General features: G+C 35.3%; 1 protein-coding gene across 1 annotated transcript in view; it reads right to left on the bottom strand.

The window, feature by feature from the left end:
* MALRD1 (MAM and LDL receptor class A domain containing 1) overlaps window positions 1-16,809 on the bottom strand; it is a 788,164-nt gene that overhangs the window by 255,189 nt on the left and 516,166 nt on the right. Inside the window, exon 30 of the mRNA XM_049626634.1 lies at window positions 7,045-7,228. Coding sequence (XP_049482591.1) covers window positions 7,045-7,228 — 184 coding nt within the window. The remainder of the gene's footprint in view (window positions 1-7,044; window positions 7,229-16,809) is intronic.

The following is a 16,809-nucleotide window of genomic DNA, read 5'->3' as shown; positions in this document are numbered from 1 at the left end:
TTCCCTCCCCCTCCTTATCGATTTTTTTTAATCCAAAATAAAATAAGCCCGTAACAATAAGAATTTGTTGAATATTAAAAACTTTAAAAACAGGTTTTACAATGTTTTAAGATACTTAAATTAGTATTACTGAAACACTCCTATCAGCTGATATGCTTGATATGATATTTTAAGAGCATTTGAAATTATAGAGAAGGTAGATATGACAGGTCCGGGGTGACTGCTTTTACCCCTAAGGCATTTATCGTGATTTTAGTAATATTCCATGCCGTTGTGGCTCACTATAGCTAAGGTCCTATGCTGTTAAGCATCAGTAAGGAAATCTACCTGTCTGGTATTAGTTATTACAACCTCTGGGTACCTCAATTTTCTGGCATTTTACTGAAAATTAAACTAAATACAACGATGATGATTATGACGATAATCATATGCTTAGCATTTATTGACTAGTCAACATACAGAGTTTCTCCTCAAAGCTCTTGGCACATATTAATTTGTTAAATCCTCACAATTACCCTATAAAGTAGGTCTCGTTTTTATTGCCATAGAGAAACTGAGGCACAGAATTGATAAGCATTTATTTAAGGTCACAAGGCCAGTAAATGGCAGAGACAGAACTTAACCCTAGGGAGACCCACTCCAGCCTGCTTGCTTAACTCCCGTACTGTAAGAAGATCCCCAGTACAGAGCAGGCATTTCTGATGACAAATTTCTGAACGCTGAGACCCACTGCTATCCCCCTACCCTTTTTTCCTTCTGCTCCAGCAATGTGCTTTTCTCCTAGTAAAATTGCCTGGCAGGTCCTGAGGCTGAGGAATGCTTCACTGAGATGTTTGCACGGTCACCTCTTATTTCATTTAAGACCTTGTTCTACTGTTACCTCCAAAGAGACTGTTTCTTACCATTCTAGTCAGGGTAATAATTCTCCCTCACTTTCTCCCTGTATTATTCATAGCATCTGTAATCACATGACACAATATTACATATTACTTTCTTTATTATCCACAACTGCCACCAGAATGTAACTCAATGAAGCAGAAACTCGCTCTGATCTGAATTTTCACACATATACCAAGATTTGAGTAAATGGTTTCTATTAATCAACCTGTCTGCCCATCAATCCAGCAGTCCGTCCATCCATCCTTCTGTTCTATGGTGCTCCAAATTATCTATCCATTAGTTATTAAAAATGGGTGACTTTTACATATTTCATTAGGGTGAGGTGTTTCATTATTATTATTTTTTTACTCATTGCCATCATGGCTTTCTTTTTTTTTTTCCTTTTCTTCCTGGAAACATATACTTTAAAAGAAAATTGTTTGAGATCTAAAAGCAACACTTGCAGCACTCATATGTTGAGCAGAAATACAACAGCTTTTCATCTAAACTAAGTAAAGAAGGTTAAGTTTTGAAGTCAAACTCTACAGGCTTCTGTTTATAGATTTATGTATTCGTGAACTTTATATAGAGCAATCACTGTTTTGTGATCTCCCAAGTTCAATTTGAATCCAGAGTAATGCTGCACTGAAATCATTATCATCAAGCCACTATTTTTCACTCCAGATCAATTACTGTTTAAAGGACACTTAGGAGTCATACATACAGTTTTTGAGGGGAAAAAAATGAAAGGTGTGAAAGTGGTTATAATAAAAAAGAAAGCCTTTTCAGGTTTCTGTGAAGACAATTCACTAGACATCTAAAATTATAATGATGCTGGCTTCTCTTACTTTACTCCCAAGGTATTTCCTTCCATTCACATTGAGGATTATTTGGGGAGCATGATGTGTTTTGCTCTGTAGGAGTTTAGAGAAAGACAGAGTAGCTACTGTGCTACTGTCTACTTAGAAGATTTTATTGACTTCTGGAAGCATTTTCTATTCCCTAAATTACTCCTTCCTTTTCCCTGAACTAAAATCTGGTCATCATTCAGTTCAATCTTCTAGATATTTTAGTGAAAAGGCAACATCTTACACTGTTACTGGCTTCCAACCTAAGGTATGAGGTTTATGAGTTTCTTGGAGACAAATCACAGAGCAGTCCAGGCAATACAAGGCACAGGGGGCATATAGGGAAATGCCCGCAGTCAAGAAAGGGGCACTGAGAGGAGAAATGGTAAATCAATAAAGCCAAACACTGTATAACACATGCATTCCAGCCCTGTTGTGAGGAGATGTTCATAGTACATTGCACAGAGTTTTCTGCAATCCTAGAAATCGATAAATGTTTGCTGAACATGTGAACAGAACAGAACCAGATCTTAAACGATGACACAAAAATTGTTCTGCCTAAAACAATTATCAAGTCCTCTACTCTTGTTGTTCCTTTATGCTTTCAGCTAACAAATATTCGGTGTTTACTGTATCTCATGCATTCTTGAAAGCACTTTGCATAAAGTAAACAACCTAGTTCTGTGAGATGTCTATGAGATGGAAGCAGTATTTTAATGATTTTAGAGCTGAGAACAATGAGACAAAGGAAGATCCTGTGATTTTCCCCAAACCACAAAGCAAATAGCAAGAGGGAAACCTAGATTGCACCTAGAGGTCTTGAAGAACAGGCTCCCAAGAGCTGACATAAATGCTACTTAGTATTCATGCTAAACTCTGTAAGTATTGGCTGAATGATTATACTTAATAGGTAATATTCCGCTTGAAAACTGAGTAACTATTTAAATTGAGAATTGACACTTTTATAATTACAACAATGGACTATTTCTTTCCCGTCAATATAAATTTCATTCCTACTTCTCTCTTCTATAGAATGGCAGTTTCATTTTATAAGACTTTGATTAAAAAATACCATTTTAAATCAACTTGAATTTAAAAAGAGGAGATATCAAGTTCATAATCTGTCACTTGTTTTTCTATGAATAAGCTACTTGCTTCCTTGTTACCTTATCCAAAAAGGAGATGTGTCCCTGGAAAGACCAAAGACTAGGACTAGGCCTATGCTTTTGCCATATTTTTCTTTTTAGAAAAACACAATAGATTTGATAGTAAATTGAAGATAGTGCCATGATGTATTCTGAATGTAAAGAAATAAAAAATAACGCATAGAGCTTTATGTGGGCCATGTACTAAATATTATCTAATAAACTGAATTGTAAGTTTTTGAATGGAAAGTAAAAAGTAACTATGAAGCTCAAAAAGTTTTATTTGCAGGTAAAGTAGATAACCACCAGATATAAATATAAATATAAATATAAATATAAATATAAATATAAATATAAATACCATATATATTCTCTAACTCCTTCCACACCCACTTTTAATCAATTTTAAACTTTGTTCTCAATTATTCTGAAACTTTAAAAATATGCATAGATTCTAGAGTTGTCAGATGGTCCCAGGAAAATCTCAGAGATAGTCTATCATGATCCTGTCATTTTGCAAACGGGAAAACTGAAGCTCTGTAACAACGCAGCCAAAGTTAGAGGATTATTGCTAAACCCCTGAAAAAGATTGTAAGTCTATAGAAGCTATATAAATCTATAAGAACATATGGTGCCTTGCTTTCTGAGATTTTTCTGGCTTGTCCCCATTCCCTACTTTGACGTGGGTCTTCTCTTGCCTTCATTTTTCCCTACTCAGTGCCGTGTCTGCTCCTGTTTTCTTTGCTTGGTTTTTGAGTGCAAACTGCTGGAATGGAAGAGACTCATGGTGGCTCCAGTTTGAGAGTTGATGGCGTCAACTGCTCCAACCCCTCAGAACCTACCACAGAGCCCTCGGGCCCACTCATTCTATAAGTGAGTGACACTCTCCAGTTCTAGCTGTTATTCTCAAACCACCTGGCTGCATTTTCCAGTGAATAGCTGCTGGCTCTTTGGTGATTCTCCTCTTCTCCCTTACAGACATAAATACAACACAAGTCGTGTGGTTGTTGGTGGTTTGTCCCTATTTGCTTGTATACTGGGTCGGTAGGGACGCATTTTCACTTAATTTTGTTGTCTACGTTTTCCGTGACTCACTGACTAGGTGGTCTGTTTAGATGTGCGAACTTGGGAAAATCCCAAAACTACTCTGCCACCACGATGACCACCACCACCACCACCATATCCCCGTAACTCTCCTGCTTTATATATTTTTTAAAAACTTCACTGATTTATAATTTAGAATTTACATACCATTAAGGTCACCTATATTAAGTTTACAATTTAATCGCTTTGGAATATTCATGAAGTTGTGCAACCATTGCCATAAAAATATAGAATATTGGGGCGCCTGGTGGCTCAGCTGGTTGAACGTCCAACTTTGGCTCAGGTCATGAGTTTGGTTCATGCGTTCGAGCCCCACACTGCACTGGCTGCTGTCAGTGTGGAGCCTGCTTTGGACCCTCTGTCCCCTCCCTTCTCTGCCCCTCCCCTACTTGGACGCACACACTCTCTCTGTTTCTCTGTTTCTCTCTGTCTCAAAAATAATAAACATAGAAAAAGAAAAAAATGTATTTTCATCATCCTATCAAAAAAAGGCCATATTCATTAGCAGTCACTCCCCACCCTTTTTTCCTTCAGCCCTAAGCAATTACCTCTACGCATCTGCCTGTTATGGATATTCCCTCCAAATGGTATCATATAATATATGCTCTTTTGTTAGTGGCAGTAGGTGGCAGGAAAACAAATATGACGTCATGTTTTAAGTTCTTTATTTTAAATGGCAAATAGCAACAATTCCATGATAGACTTTTTTTTTTTTTAATTTTTTTAACGTTTTATTTATTTTTGAGACAGAGAGAGACAGAGCATGAACGGGGAGGGGCAGAGAGAGAGGGAGACACAGAATCGGAAACAGGCTCCAGGCTCCGAGCCATCAGCCCAGAGCCTGACGCGGGGCTCGAACTCGTGGACCGCGAGATCGTGACCTGAGCTGAAGTCGGACGCCCAACCGACTGAGCCACCCAGGCGCCCCATGATAGACTTTTTATGGCAACGTGTTTGCATATGATTTGAAGTCTGTTACCTAGTGCAGGACAATAAAACACCATTTGAAAATATAGCATGGTCAATACGAATGGTGACATAACTGTAACTATAAAATGTGATATGTAAGTTTCACTATGTATCTGGACTATTCCAAGCACGTCACATATACGAGTGTATTTAACATTCGCAGACATTTATGATGGAAGTACTACCATTATCATCTACATTTTATTGATAAGGAAACAGAGGCAAAGTAAAATAAAGAAAGTCACCCAAATTAGTCAGTGGCAAAGCTGATCCCAAACATAGTTTGACTCAAGTCTCCTAGTTCTTAACCACTCTTCTATAGTGCCTGAGTTTTAGGTGTTTAGTTAAATGCCATTCTCTTCTAAATTGGGGATAATGTTGAGCAGTTTAGGGTAACATATTCTGAGTAATTGATATTTTACTGGAAAATAATTTAAACCTAAGTGGACAAAATAATCATAATCTTTTAGTTCCATAAATATTCTTTCAAACTTTCCTGTAGTGCCTTTTTCTTCTATCTTAACTACAACATAATTTGAAAGCCTTCATTATCTGTAGCAGATGGGGCTTTAATTGTTTTCGATAAAGCAATGGCTACTTTGTCCTAAAACATATTTGATATACAACTGACCATATTTAAATACAATTGGTTACCACTGACCTCTTTATTTTGATGACATAGAAAGAACTATAGACCTAAAAGAAGTTGACCACTAAACATAAGATATTAAAATATTTCTCAGTAAGCTCAGCATTAGATTGAGTTGAACAAAATTAATTATAATCAAGTAAAATCTCATAGGACTTTTATAAGAAAGGGGGAAAAATAGTGCAGACTTCATGAAACTGGCAAAGTTGGAATAATAACTCTCAGATTTCTTCTGTCCTGAATCAACCCATCTAATAACCATTCTGCCTCCCGTGGGAGGAAAGGAATCTCTCCTGTTTAATAAAAGCTTCTTTCTTTCTAAAATCTTAGAAAAGGGAATTGAAGATTTCTTTTGAAGTTACCAGGATCAAGAACTAACTAAAATAGAAATTTAGCAAATTACTAGGAAGGTGACTGGCAAAGAGGGGAGGAAGCACACTCTTCTAGAATAAGCAGATATCTTCTGAGATACATTTTCACAATAAATGTGCAGAACCTCATTCTCTGTTGTCCAGCACCCTGTTCCAAACATCCCCGAGCCCAAATCCCATCCCCTTCTTGATGCGCATGCCCAGAGCTCTGTGCTCCCTAGATCACCTGGGATCTTTGACACAGCCCTGCTCATAAAAAGAGCAGCTGCTATAACATCACCAAATACCGAATCACACTTTTGACCTGCCTCGGTGACATGATACTTTAACGTGAGAGCAATAATAAAATTAAACAGTACTCAAGTTTAGCTCTCAGTCCCAGGAGCTCGCCTAGAAGTGAATCGGTGTCGAATTTGTTGGCGGGGTGCACTACATGGCACTATTTTGGAAATCAGATGGAATAGTGCCTTCTCAGAAAGAACTTTTTGCCAGTTGTGAAATTGTGCAAGTGAATTTATAATTATTTTTGACATTTTCTGGGTAGTTCCGTAAAGAAAATCTAAGTATAGTTATACTTCACATTTGGAAGTGTGATAAATGATAGTCAAGTTTTTCAAGTTGCTGTTCACTTGCTAGAGTAGCATTTTAAATATCCAAAGCCTTGCTCTCACAAGATCTGCCTGAATTACACCTGGTTGAATTCATTTCTCATGCATCCACTAAGTGACAGCTATCTGACAAGTTTTTACTGGTTCACTTCAAATTAATTTGGATAAATATATGTAAATATTAGGCATGCGCTTTAAATCGTGTTGAAAAATAAATGCAACAGGGAACACTTCTACATGATGGAAAGTGGATGGTCTGAAAGGAAGAAAGGAATCAAGAGCTTGGGCAGTTGCGGAATGGGGAAGCAATCCTCTCTTAACAGGTCAGTTCGACAATTAGGAGATTATCTCTTTCAATTGATTTTTACGGATGCACCAAATATACAAACAGCAGGACATTTTATAAATGAGAAGATAAAATGGCCGGACGAGGAAAGTGGGTCCAAATAGAAACGAATTCCAGAAACTCACCAGTCGTGCAGTTTTTAAATTCAATGTCATCAATGGCGGCTCCTCCTCCCAGATCCCTTGTTCGGATGCCTTGAAATATGACTTCAAAATTCCTTAACTTGCCCAGCAGGATGACTGCCTTTTGCCAATGATCACCGGAGTTCCGCTCACTTTCTTGCCACACTTTTGACAGTCCTTTCTCCGTCTGAAGGGAACAAGTTTGCATCAGAGAAAAAGAAGGAAAAAAGCCAATCGTTTAGAATGGAAGCATTTGATCAGTGAAAACTGGTGGAAAAACAGACACTGGAACTCTGACACTTTCCATAGTGTTTCCTAGCAGACGTACTGGTAACTCTGTTTGGGTGTTTTCAGAGACACCATTATTTAAAAGTATCCTACTCAGTCCATTCTGCCTCTCCTTTGTATGCACACAAGCTTCTCGATATCTGATGGGATCTGAACATTTTACAGAAGCCCTGGATTTTAGCTTGGGATGCTCACCTAAACGTCTATTCATATTCTGTAATTATTTAGATTGCATCGTCCTTCAAAGAGCTGAAATAACTTACATGCGCAAAGAGAAAAAAGAGATGAAAGGAAGAACGTGTGGGAGAAATCATTATCCCTGATGATATGACAAAGGAATTATGAAATGAGCCATGGTGGCAAAGTGATGATTTCTAAGATCCGTAGGATTTCAAAAATACTATTATTTGTTATTTTGGCTTAAAAAAATCTATTATAATATGATTGCTATGTGAGCATCAAGTACAACTATCTCTACACCACAGTTTTTACTTGCAAAGGAAAAATAAATTTTCTGAAAAAATTATATAAGTATCTCCTCTGAATGTTTAAGGTTGGTTTCATTGTTCTTTGCTATTCTGGGCCTAGCTCCTCCTGAGAATTAGATGTTTTCATAAATCATGATGATGGACACATAACAAAGAAAGAGAAATAAATAAACTATACATTTACTATATATAGCATTACACATATATATATATATATATACAGACACACACATCCATCCATCCATCCATCCATTCATCCATCCATATATGATTATGTTTATGGTTACCCCCAAATAATTACTATCTCAACAGAAAGATGTATTGAGGGGAATGGCAATCAGAAAATCAAGCAAGCTGTTCCAACAGATTCGTAGCAAACAGCTATGAAATACATAATATACAGGTTTTTTTTTAATATAGGCTAAAGAAAAAGAGAAATATTTGCAAAAAGAAGATCGAAAGGACTTATATTTTCATAGGTTTGTGCTTTTAGGGCACTAATGTTGATAAATATGGCTGACACCTTGTTCTGCTGAGGGAGACACAATCAAGCAGTTCCTCCTCAGTTGAATTACAGAGAAAGTGGAACCACGTATCAGTTAATACAAAATTAACCTTGCAAAAACAACTAACGGTGTGTAGATAGATCTTTGAACATCTTTTCCCAAAAAGATGACAAATCTTCACACCCAGAGACTCATGTAACTTTTGCCTTGAAGGGGATGGGAAATTCACACCTAATTAATGGAATTTCATATCTTTTTTGATGACTAAAGAAGAGAAGTCTTTTTAAAAGTTAATCTTTGAATGTCAACGATGTGTTGGTGATGTGGAATCAAAGGAATGATTAGTTAAATTAAAGATTAAAGTAGAGGGGGACTGTCTGACACATAGCAACATAACAGCCATAGATATTGATAAAGTCTGTCTTAATTTACAAACTCAATTCACTTTGCTAATATTTCCTATTAATCAACTTCTGAAGTTTCCAGCGCTACTCATTAACTACGACAAGCCCCCAAAGGGTTTTCCACAAATACCATCACAGAAGATTGTGTGATCACTTTAATCAATAACATAAAAACCATTTCTTAAATCTTACAACTGACCTTCTAATAAAAAAGTATATTTGAATAATATATCCATTAGCATTTTATGTAGGAAGAAATGAAAATGAGGGTGAATTCTTTTGAAAACCAACCATGGATCAATCTAATGGCAGGTTACTGGAGAATATCATTCTAATATATTTACTATTATTTCACTTTAAATATAACATATCAAATCTTATCCACATAATTATCAAAATTATTCATCAAAATGTAAAATAGAGATTTACTTATTGACCTATATGTCCATTTATTCATTTATTCAGCAAACATTCGATGTTCACATATACTGTAATGTTAGATATCAGGAATAAAAAGGTGGAAAAATAAAGACAGTCTAACCTGTGGAGGTAAAGATCTATTATGAGAGAGTCATAAAAATAACTTACTATAAAAGGGCAATATAAATATAAATTTTATTTATTTAATATATTTATTTTCTGATACATATCAATATATACCAGACTATTTTCTAAAAAATTTTTAACGTTCATTTATTTTTGAGAGACAGATCATGAGTGGGAGATGGGCAGAGAGACAGAAAAACACAAAATCCGAAGCAGGCTCCAGGCTCTGAGCTGTCAGCACAGAGCTCGACATGGGGCTCAAACCCACGAACTGTGAGATCATGACCTGAGCCAAAATTGGATGCTTACCCGAATGAGGCACCCAGGTACCCCAGAGTACTTTTTTAAAAAAGAAGTTAAATATCAATTTAATTTTTGTTCCACACACATTGTTGCTTTATTTATTTAGTTAATATTCTTATTTTAATTGTTTCTAAATTAAGAAATGAAAAACCTCTGGCTTTCAACTCATGACTTTGCCACTGGCCAAAGATTTATCTATTACATTCATTCATGAGGATGTTCAATTCAAGAACCCAAGGCAATAAACATTACAAATGATTGGCCACGCTAATAATAGTAAAAATAGACATTAATACAACAATGATCAAATTATAGAAATCAAAGGAATACTCTCTTCTTCTTATTTAGCCTTTTACTCAACTTTGAACCGATATTCCATGTATTGCACATATTGACTCTTTATCTTACATATTGCATATTTATTATGGCAATGCATTTGACCACATATTTTATGTCAGCATTTCCCTTTTGTGCTATGAAAAGAAAAGTAGTAAGAAATACTAAAATGATAGAGTACCTTCAAGATATACATTAATAAGGTATACCATTTAGAATATTAGTTTCAGAGGTTTGAGGTGAATATATAAAATTTCCCTAAACATTAGCCATTTTTTCAAAACCCATGGATCAACAACTTTCTATCAGCTGACATCTTTTTCATATTTGGAATCTGTTTCTGGAGTTTCTGTATCAGTCTCTAATCTCTCAATTGCTCCATCAATGTCATACTTACTTAGTTACCATATTTTCTTTTTCTGTAAAGATTTGAACAGATCTGTTTTCCATATCCCTCCTCCTAATAATAACAATTCAAACCCTGAACATTACATATAGTTTTATATAAACATAAGAAAGTTCTGAAAAGTAGAGAGAAGACAGACTACCTGGGAACCTCAGGACTCAAGGAATCATAAAATGGTGAGTTTCCTAAGTTTTTTTTTTTTTTTTGTCTCATATATTGCCAAATGAGTATGTGAATCTGGCAACATGAAAATCCAACAGGCATAGACTACTCTCTCTAGGCAGAGGGCCAGGAAAAAGAAAATCGAGCAAGAAAGAAAACATTTTGATAATGACTGTTCTGTAACAGCCAGACATCATAGAAAATGTATACTCTATCCCCAAACCCAACAGCAAAGGCTAGGCAGAGAGTCTAGACTTCCACCCACATCAGGTCCCAGGGACCCCAAGACCCCTCTTCCCAAGACTTTTTCAAATGAAGGAAAACTAAAAATCTGTCACCAGTAGACACCCCTTAAATGAATGGCTAAAGGAATTTCTTTAAGCATAAAAGAAATGATAAAAGAATGAATCTTATACTATCTAGTAGGGACAAACACACGCACATACACACACACACACACATACACACACACACACACACACACACACACACACACAGCAAAAATGAGTAAATGCAATAAATTTTCTTATCCACAGGGTTTGGATGAATGCAGATGTTGCTTGTTCTGTATCTCAAGGCCAGAAAGATGAGTTAATTCTTGAAGGAAATGACATTGAACTTACATCAAGCTCAGTTTCTTTGATTCAGCAAGCAACAACAGTTAAAAACAAGGATATCAGAAAAATTTTGGACGGTATCTATGTTTCTAAAAAAGGAACAATTCCTCAGGTTGATGAGTAAGATCTAAGTTGTCCAGCTATAGAAACAGTAAGATGCCAGATGATTTTTCAGACTTATTTGTGATATTTTAATGATATAATAAAAGCTGTATTGATTTCAGGCTTTTTCTTAAACAGTACATAGATAGATAGATAGATAGATAGATAGATAGATAATTTTTGATGGTTGAGTAAAAATTAAAACACTGTCTAATATGGTTCTTAATGTATGTAAAGGAAAGAGTTAAGGTATAAACATTATGAATACAAGAGAGTAAACACATAAAGGGAGGTAAAATGTCTACACTTGAGTCTATTAAGTCTTAAAGTTACATTATAATAGGTCACATTTTCATCCTCAATTTTTTGCTTTTGTTTTTCTCATATATTCATTCTCCCAAAATGAATCGTAGAGTAATTTAATGAATAACCGAAATATTGAATTGTTTTACCCTGAGATATCATATATTTCTTGACTTGTTCAGGACTCTGCCACTTACTAAAATTTTAGTCTTTTTAATAAATAAGTTACCTACTTATTATAATGTTTATTTAGACATATGACGACGTGTTTTACAATGGTGAGTGGAATACAGCAAATGACTGGCCTTCTTCCTTTTCATAAATTACCAGAGACAGCAACTCACATCACTATAGATGCGTGAGTTCATAGGCCACAGTTACTAGTCTCCGAGAGGCCAAATAAATATTAAAAGATGACGATAAGCTGAACAATATAATACCTAATGCAGAATTTTAAAAACAGATGGAATCAGAGTTTTAGTACTGGGTACTGTATGGAAGTGTTCAATCACTATATTGTACACTATATTGTATGCATGAAACTAGTATTACACTATATATGAACTATCTAGATTTTAAGTAAAGACTTTAAAATATATATTAAAAAAATAAAAATAAAAGGCTTCATGCATACACCTAAGAAGAGAACTGAAGACATGGCAATATAAAATAAAACTGGAAATAATAAAAGTAACTAGAAATATTGCATATGAAAAATATAATATGTACATAAAGAACAAATAGGTATAAAATAGCAAGATGGTTACAACTGAAGAATTAATAAATGAGTAGAAAGATTCAATTCTGAAACTCAGAGAAGCCAGCAACAAAATGAAGAGTAGGAATTGTTTTAAAAAATCTAAAGACTATTTTAAAGATAAAAATAGAAAGGCCCCTATATATATAAAAGGAGTTCTATAAAGATTAAGAAATAAGAGGAGAAATGGAAACATATAAAAATAATACAGATAATACTTCAGAAGTGAGAGAAGACTGAAAGAGATCATGAAATGCCAAACAAGATAGAAAAGGAAGACAAATGCACTTATGTGCTTATGATAAAATTTAAGGATATGAAAGAAGAAAATGCAAAAAGTTTCCAGAAAATAAAAGGTCAATAATTATATGGAAATCAGACTTCTTCATAGTAACGTTGGATACAAGAGGATAATAAACTAATAACTGCAGGAACTGAATGAAATGATCTTGAACCTTGAGTTTTATATCCAGCCAAACTGTCAAATATGAAAGCATAAAAAAATTACCATAAGATATACAAGAACTCAAATTGGTCATAAAAAAACACATTACAAATACTGGAGATGTTAAAACAAGAAAGGAAATCCAAGGGAATCTCGCAAAAGATATAGAAAGTAAGGGTTGTCTTAAAATACAAAAGTTGGGACCAAAGAATACAGAAAGTCATCACAAATACTCCAGAGCCAAAAATATAGAAATTACTAACATTTTCAGTTCTTGTGACAGTGGAAAGGAGCATAAGAGAAAGGAAAGGAAAGGACAGAGATAACATTGTCATGAGAGCATTATAAAGGGCTTATCTAGTTAAGAGGAAGAAATTAACGGGGGTAAATAAACACAAGTATGTGTTTTTCACTCAAAGGCCAAAACCATCCGAAAAACAAAAATCAAATGTAAAACTTAAAGAGAAATGAAATAATAGCAGTAAGACTTACCATAAGAACGATAATAGAAATATAAAAAGGTTAAAGACTAAAACTAAATCATAAAAATAGCTCCAAAAAGTCAACAGGAAAAATGAAAGAGCAGAAAAAAAAATATCTAAGAGATATTTACAAACAATTTACATTAGAAGAAACTTTAAATATCAAATGACATATAAGGAGATGCTCAGACTGTGGAAATCAGGTAATGGCAGGGTGAATTGGTAAAATATGATGAGTACACCTCACAGAGTGTTTTGCAGCAGTAGGAGATAATTAACTGGATGCATATACCCAAACAAAGATGGATCTTTAAGATACAGATTGAAGGGGAAAGAGTAATAAACAGAATGAAAGTTAGGACATACTAAAAAAAAATAGGACACATATTATAGAATCCATTTAGCCAAGCGTATATATTAGACTGGTTGCCTGGAAAAGAAATGAGACAAAAAATGAAGATAAAAAAATAACTAAAATAGATACAATACACAGTGAAAGGGCAAACTCAAAACAATAGCACACATAAATTAAAAGTTGGCTAACCTATGATTTTTTTTTAAAGGTCTATTTATCATGGAGAGACAGAGAGACACAGAGAGTGAGCAGGGGAGGGGCAGAGAGAGGGGGAGACACAGAATCTGAAGCAGGCTGCAGGCTCCAGGCTCCGAGCTGTCAGCACAGAGCCCGACGCGGGGCCTGAACTCACAAACTGTGAGATAATGACCTGAGCTGAAGCCGGTTGCCCAACCAACTGAGCCACCCAGGTGCCCCTATGAATTTATTTTTATATAACTATACTGTCCTTGGGTAATGTGCTGATTCTAAGTAGTTGTACTAATTTCTCAATATACAGTATTAGCATTTTGTAATCAATCATATTTTCTTTTTACATAGGTTTTATTTGATCCTTGATAATATTTATTCTTCTGTCTTTAAAATTTTTTTTTAATGTTTATTCATTTTTGAAAGAGAGAGACAGAGTGTGAGTTGGGGAGGGGCAGAGAGAAAGAGAGGGAGGCACAGAATCCAAAGCAGGCTCCAGGCTCTGATCTGTCAGCACAGAGCCTGATGCAGGGCTGGAAGTCATGAACTATGACCTGAGCCAAAGTTGGATGCTTAACTGACTGAGCCACCCAGGCGTCCCAGTTCTTTTGTCTTTTTATGTTATTCTTACACTGCCTTGAACTTCCAGAACACTGTCAAATAAAGGGCATGATAGTGGTTGTTTCAAGCCACTTTAAAAGAAATAAAAATTATCACAAACAAAAGCTTAATCTGTAAGTATTTTAGAAGTATAACCTGTAAAAATTTTGAGGAAATTACACCTTGAATACACATTCATGACTTAATCACTCCCCTGGTTCCCTGAAGAAGAGGCATAACCGTGAGGATAGACAACCAGTGGTGTCAGGGAAAAAGTGACCTGCCAGTGGAAGTTGGATGTATCTTCCCCATACCCAGGAGGACATTGGACAGACCTTGTGGGAGTTTTTATGGACCATTATTCACATTGAAATTTCCAAAATGGGTTGTCTCTCTATATGAGCTGGTATGGGTCTAGTGAGTACAAGGAAAACTCATTCATCATTGAAGAGGACTCATTAGCTTAGCTGGATATTAAAGTGAGCAATCAAAATAACATCAGGGTGACCTCACCACTATTAGAATGGCTACTATTAAATAAAAGAATAAGAAATAAATAAAATAACCAATGTTGGTAAGGATGTGGAAAAACAAAGCCTTGTGAACTGTTGTTGATAATGTGAAAATGGTGCAGTCACCATGAATTACAGTAAGGCAATTCCTCAAAGACTAAAAATATAACTACAGTATCATCCAGCAATTTCTCTTCTAGGTATATACTGAAAGGTATAGATCTTGGAATCAAGGTCTTGAAGAGAAATATTTGTATATCCATGTGCATAGCAGCATTATTCACAATAACCAAGATATGGAAGAAACCCAAGTGCCTATTAACAGATGAATGGATAAATAAAATGTAGTAACACATACAATGAAATATGATTTGCCCTACAAAGGAAGGGCATCTTACGCATCCTATAACATGGATAAACCTTGAAGACATTATACTAAGTGAAATATGCCAATCACAAAAGGACAAATACTGTATGATTCCACTTATATGAGGCATCTAAAGAAGTCAAATCCAAAGAGACAGAAAGTAAAACGGTGGCTACCAAGGGCTGGGGGAGGATGAAAAGGGGGTTCTTTTTAACAGGCAGAGAGTTTCAGTTTTTCAACATGAATTCTTAGATGGATGATGGCGATGGTTGCACAATAATGTGAATGTACTAAGTACCACTGAATTGTACACTTGAAAACTGTTAAGATAAATTTTGTGTTTTATGTATTTTACCACAATTTTAAAAATAAATTTAAAAAATCATATCAAAGGCCCTATTGAGGTATATTTAAGAGCAGAGGGAGGGCACCTGGGTGGCTCAGTCATTTGAGCATCTGACACTTGATTTCAGCTCAGGTCATGATTCCAAGGTTGTGGATTGAGTCCCGCATCAGGCTCTGTGCTGAGTATGGAGCCTGGTTGGGATTCTCAATCTCCCTCTCCCCCCTGCCCCCCACTCTCTCCCTCTCTCTGTCTCTCTCTCTAAAATAAAATTAAATTAAAAAGCAGAAGGAGAAGTGTTCTTACAAAGAAACTATCAATGATAAAGGAATAAATTTTTTAGGAAGACATAACAATTCTTAACATGTGAGTCCTTAACAGTAGAGCATCCCAATTACACAAGGCAAAAACTGATAGAACTGCAAGGAGAAATAGATGAATCCACTCTCATAGCCAGAGACCAACACCTCTCTCAGAAATGGACAGACCCAACAGGCAGAAAATCAGTAGAGACATAGATGAACTCAACAGCAGAATCAATCAGCTGGACACACATGATATCTATAGACTACTTCATCCAAAAACAGCAGAACACAGATTTCTCTCAAGCTTACATGGAACAGTCGCCAAAACAGATCACGTTGTGGGCTATAAAACAAAACTATCAAATTGAAAAATGATGACAAAAAGAAATCATACAGTATGTTTTCATACAACAATGGCATTAAACTAGAAATCAGTAACAGAGAGATAGTAAAAAATCCTTAAACACATGGAGATTAAACAACACAGTTTTAAGTGACACATGAGTCAAAGAAGAAATGTCAAGAGAAATTTAAAAATATTTTGAACTAAATGAAATGAAAACATCAAAATGTGTACAATGCAGTGAAAGCAGTGTTTAGATGGAAATTTGTAGCATTAAATGCATGTGTTAGGAAAGAAGAGAGATCTAAAACTAATAACCTAACTTTTTATATAGATGTCTCTTTCTTTTTCTTGTCTGATTGCTGTGACTAGGTCTAGAAATTTCTATCTTGAAACCTAGAGCAAGAAGAGGAAATTAAATCCAAAAAACAGAGAAGAAAAAAAAAACTTCAGCAGAATTCATTGAAATTGAAAATGGAAAATGAATAGAGAAAATCAGTGAAACCAAAAGCTTTGTTTTAAAAACAAAACCAAAAACTGATCAATCTTTAGCCATGGTAAGACAGAAAAGAGAGTGTACAAATACTAATACCAGAAATGAAAGAGGAG

The sequence above is a fragment of the Panthera uncia genome, chromosome B4, assembly GCF_023721935.1.
Source record: "Panthera uncia isolate 11264 chromosome B4, Puncia_PCG_1.0, whole genome shotgun sequence".
Lineage (NCBI taxonomy): Eukaryota > Metazoa > Chordata > Mammalia > Carnivora > Felidae > Panthera > Panthera uncia.
The sequence above is the reverse complement of the archived record's forward strand: the minus strand, read 5'-3'. Positions and strand labels throughout refer to the sequence as shown.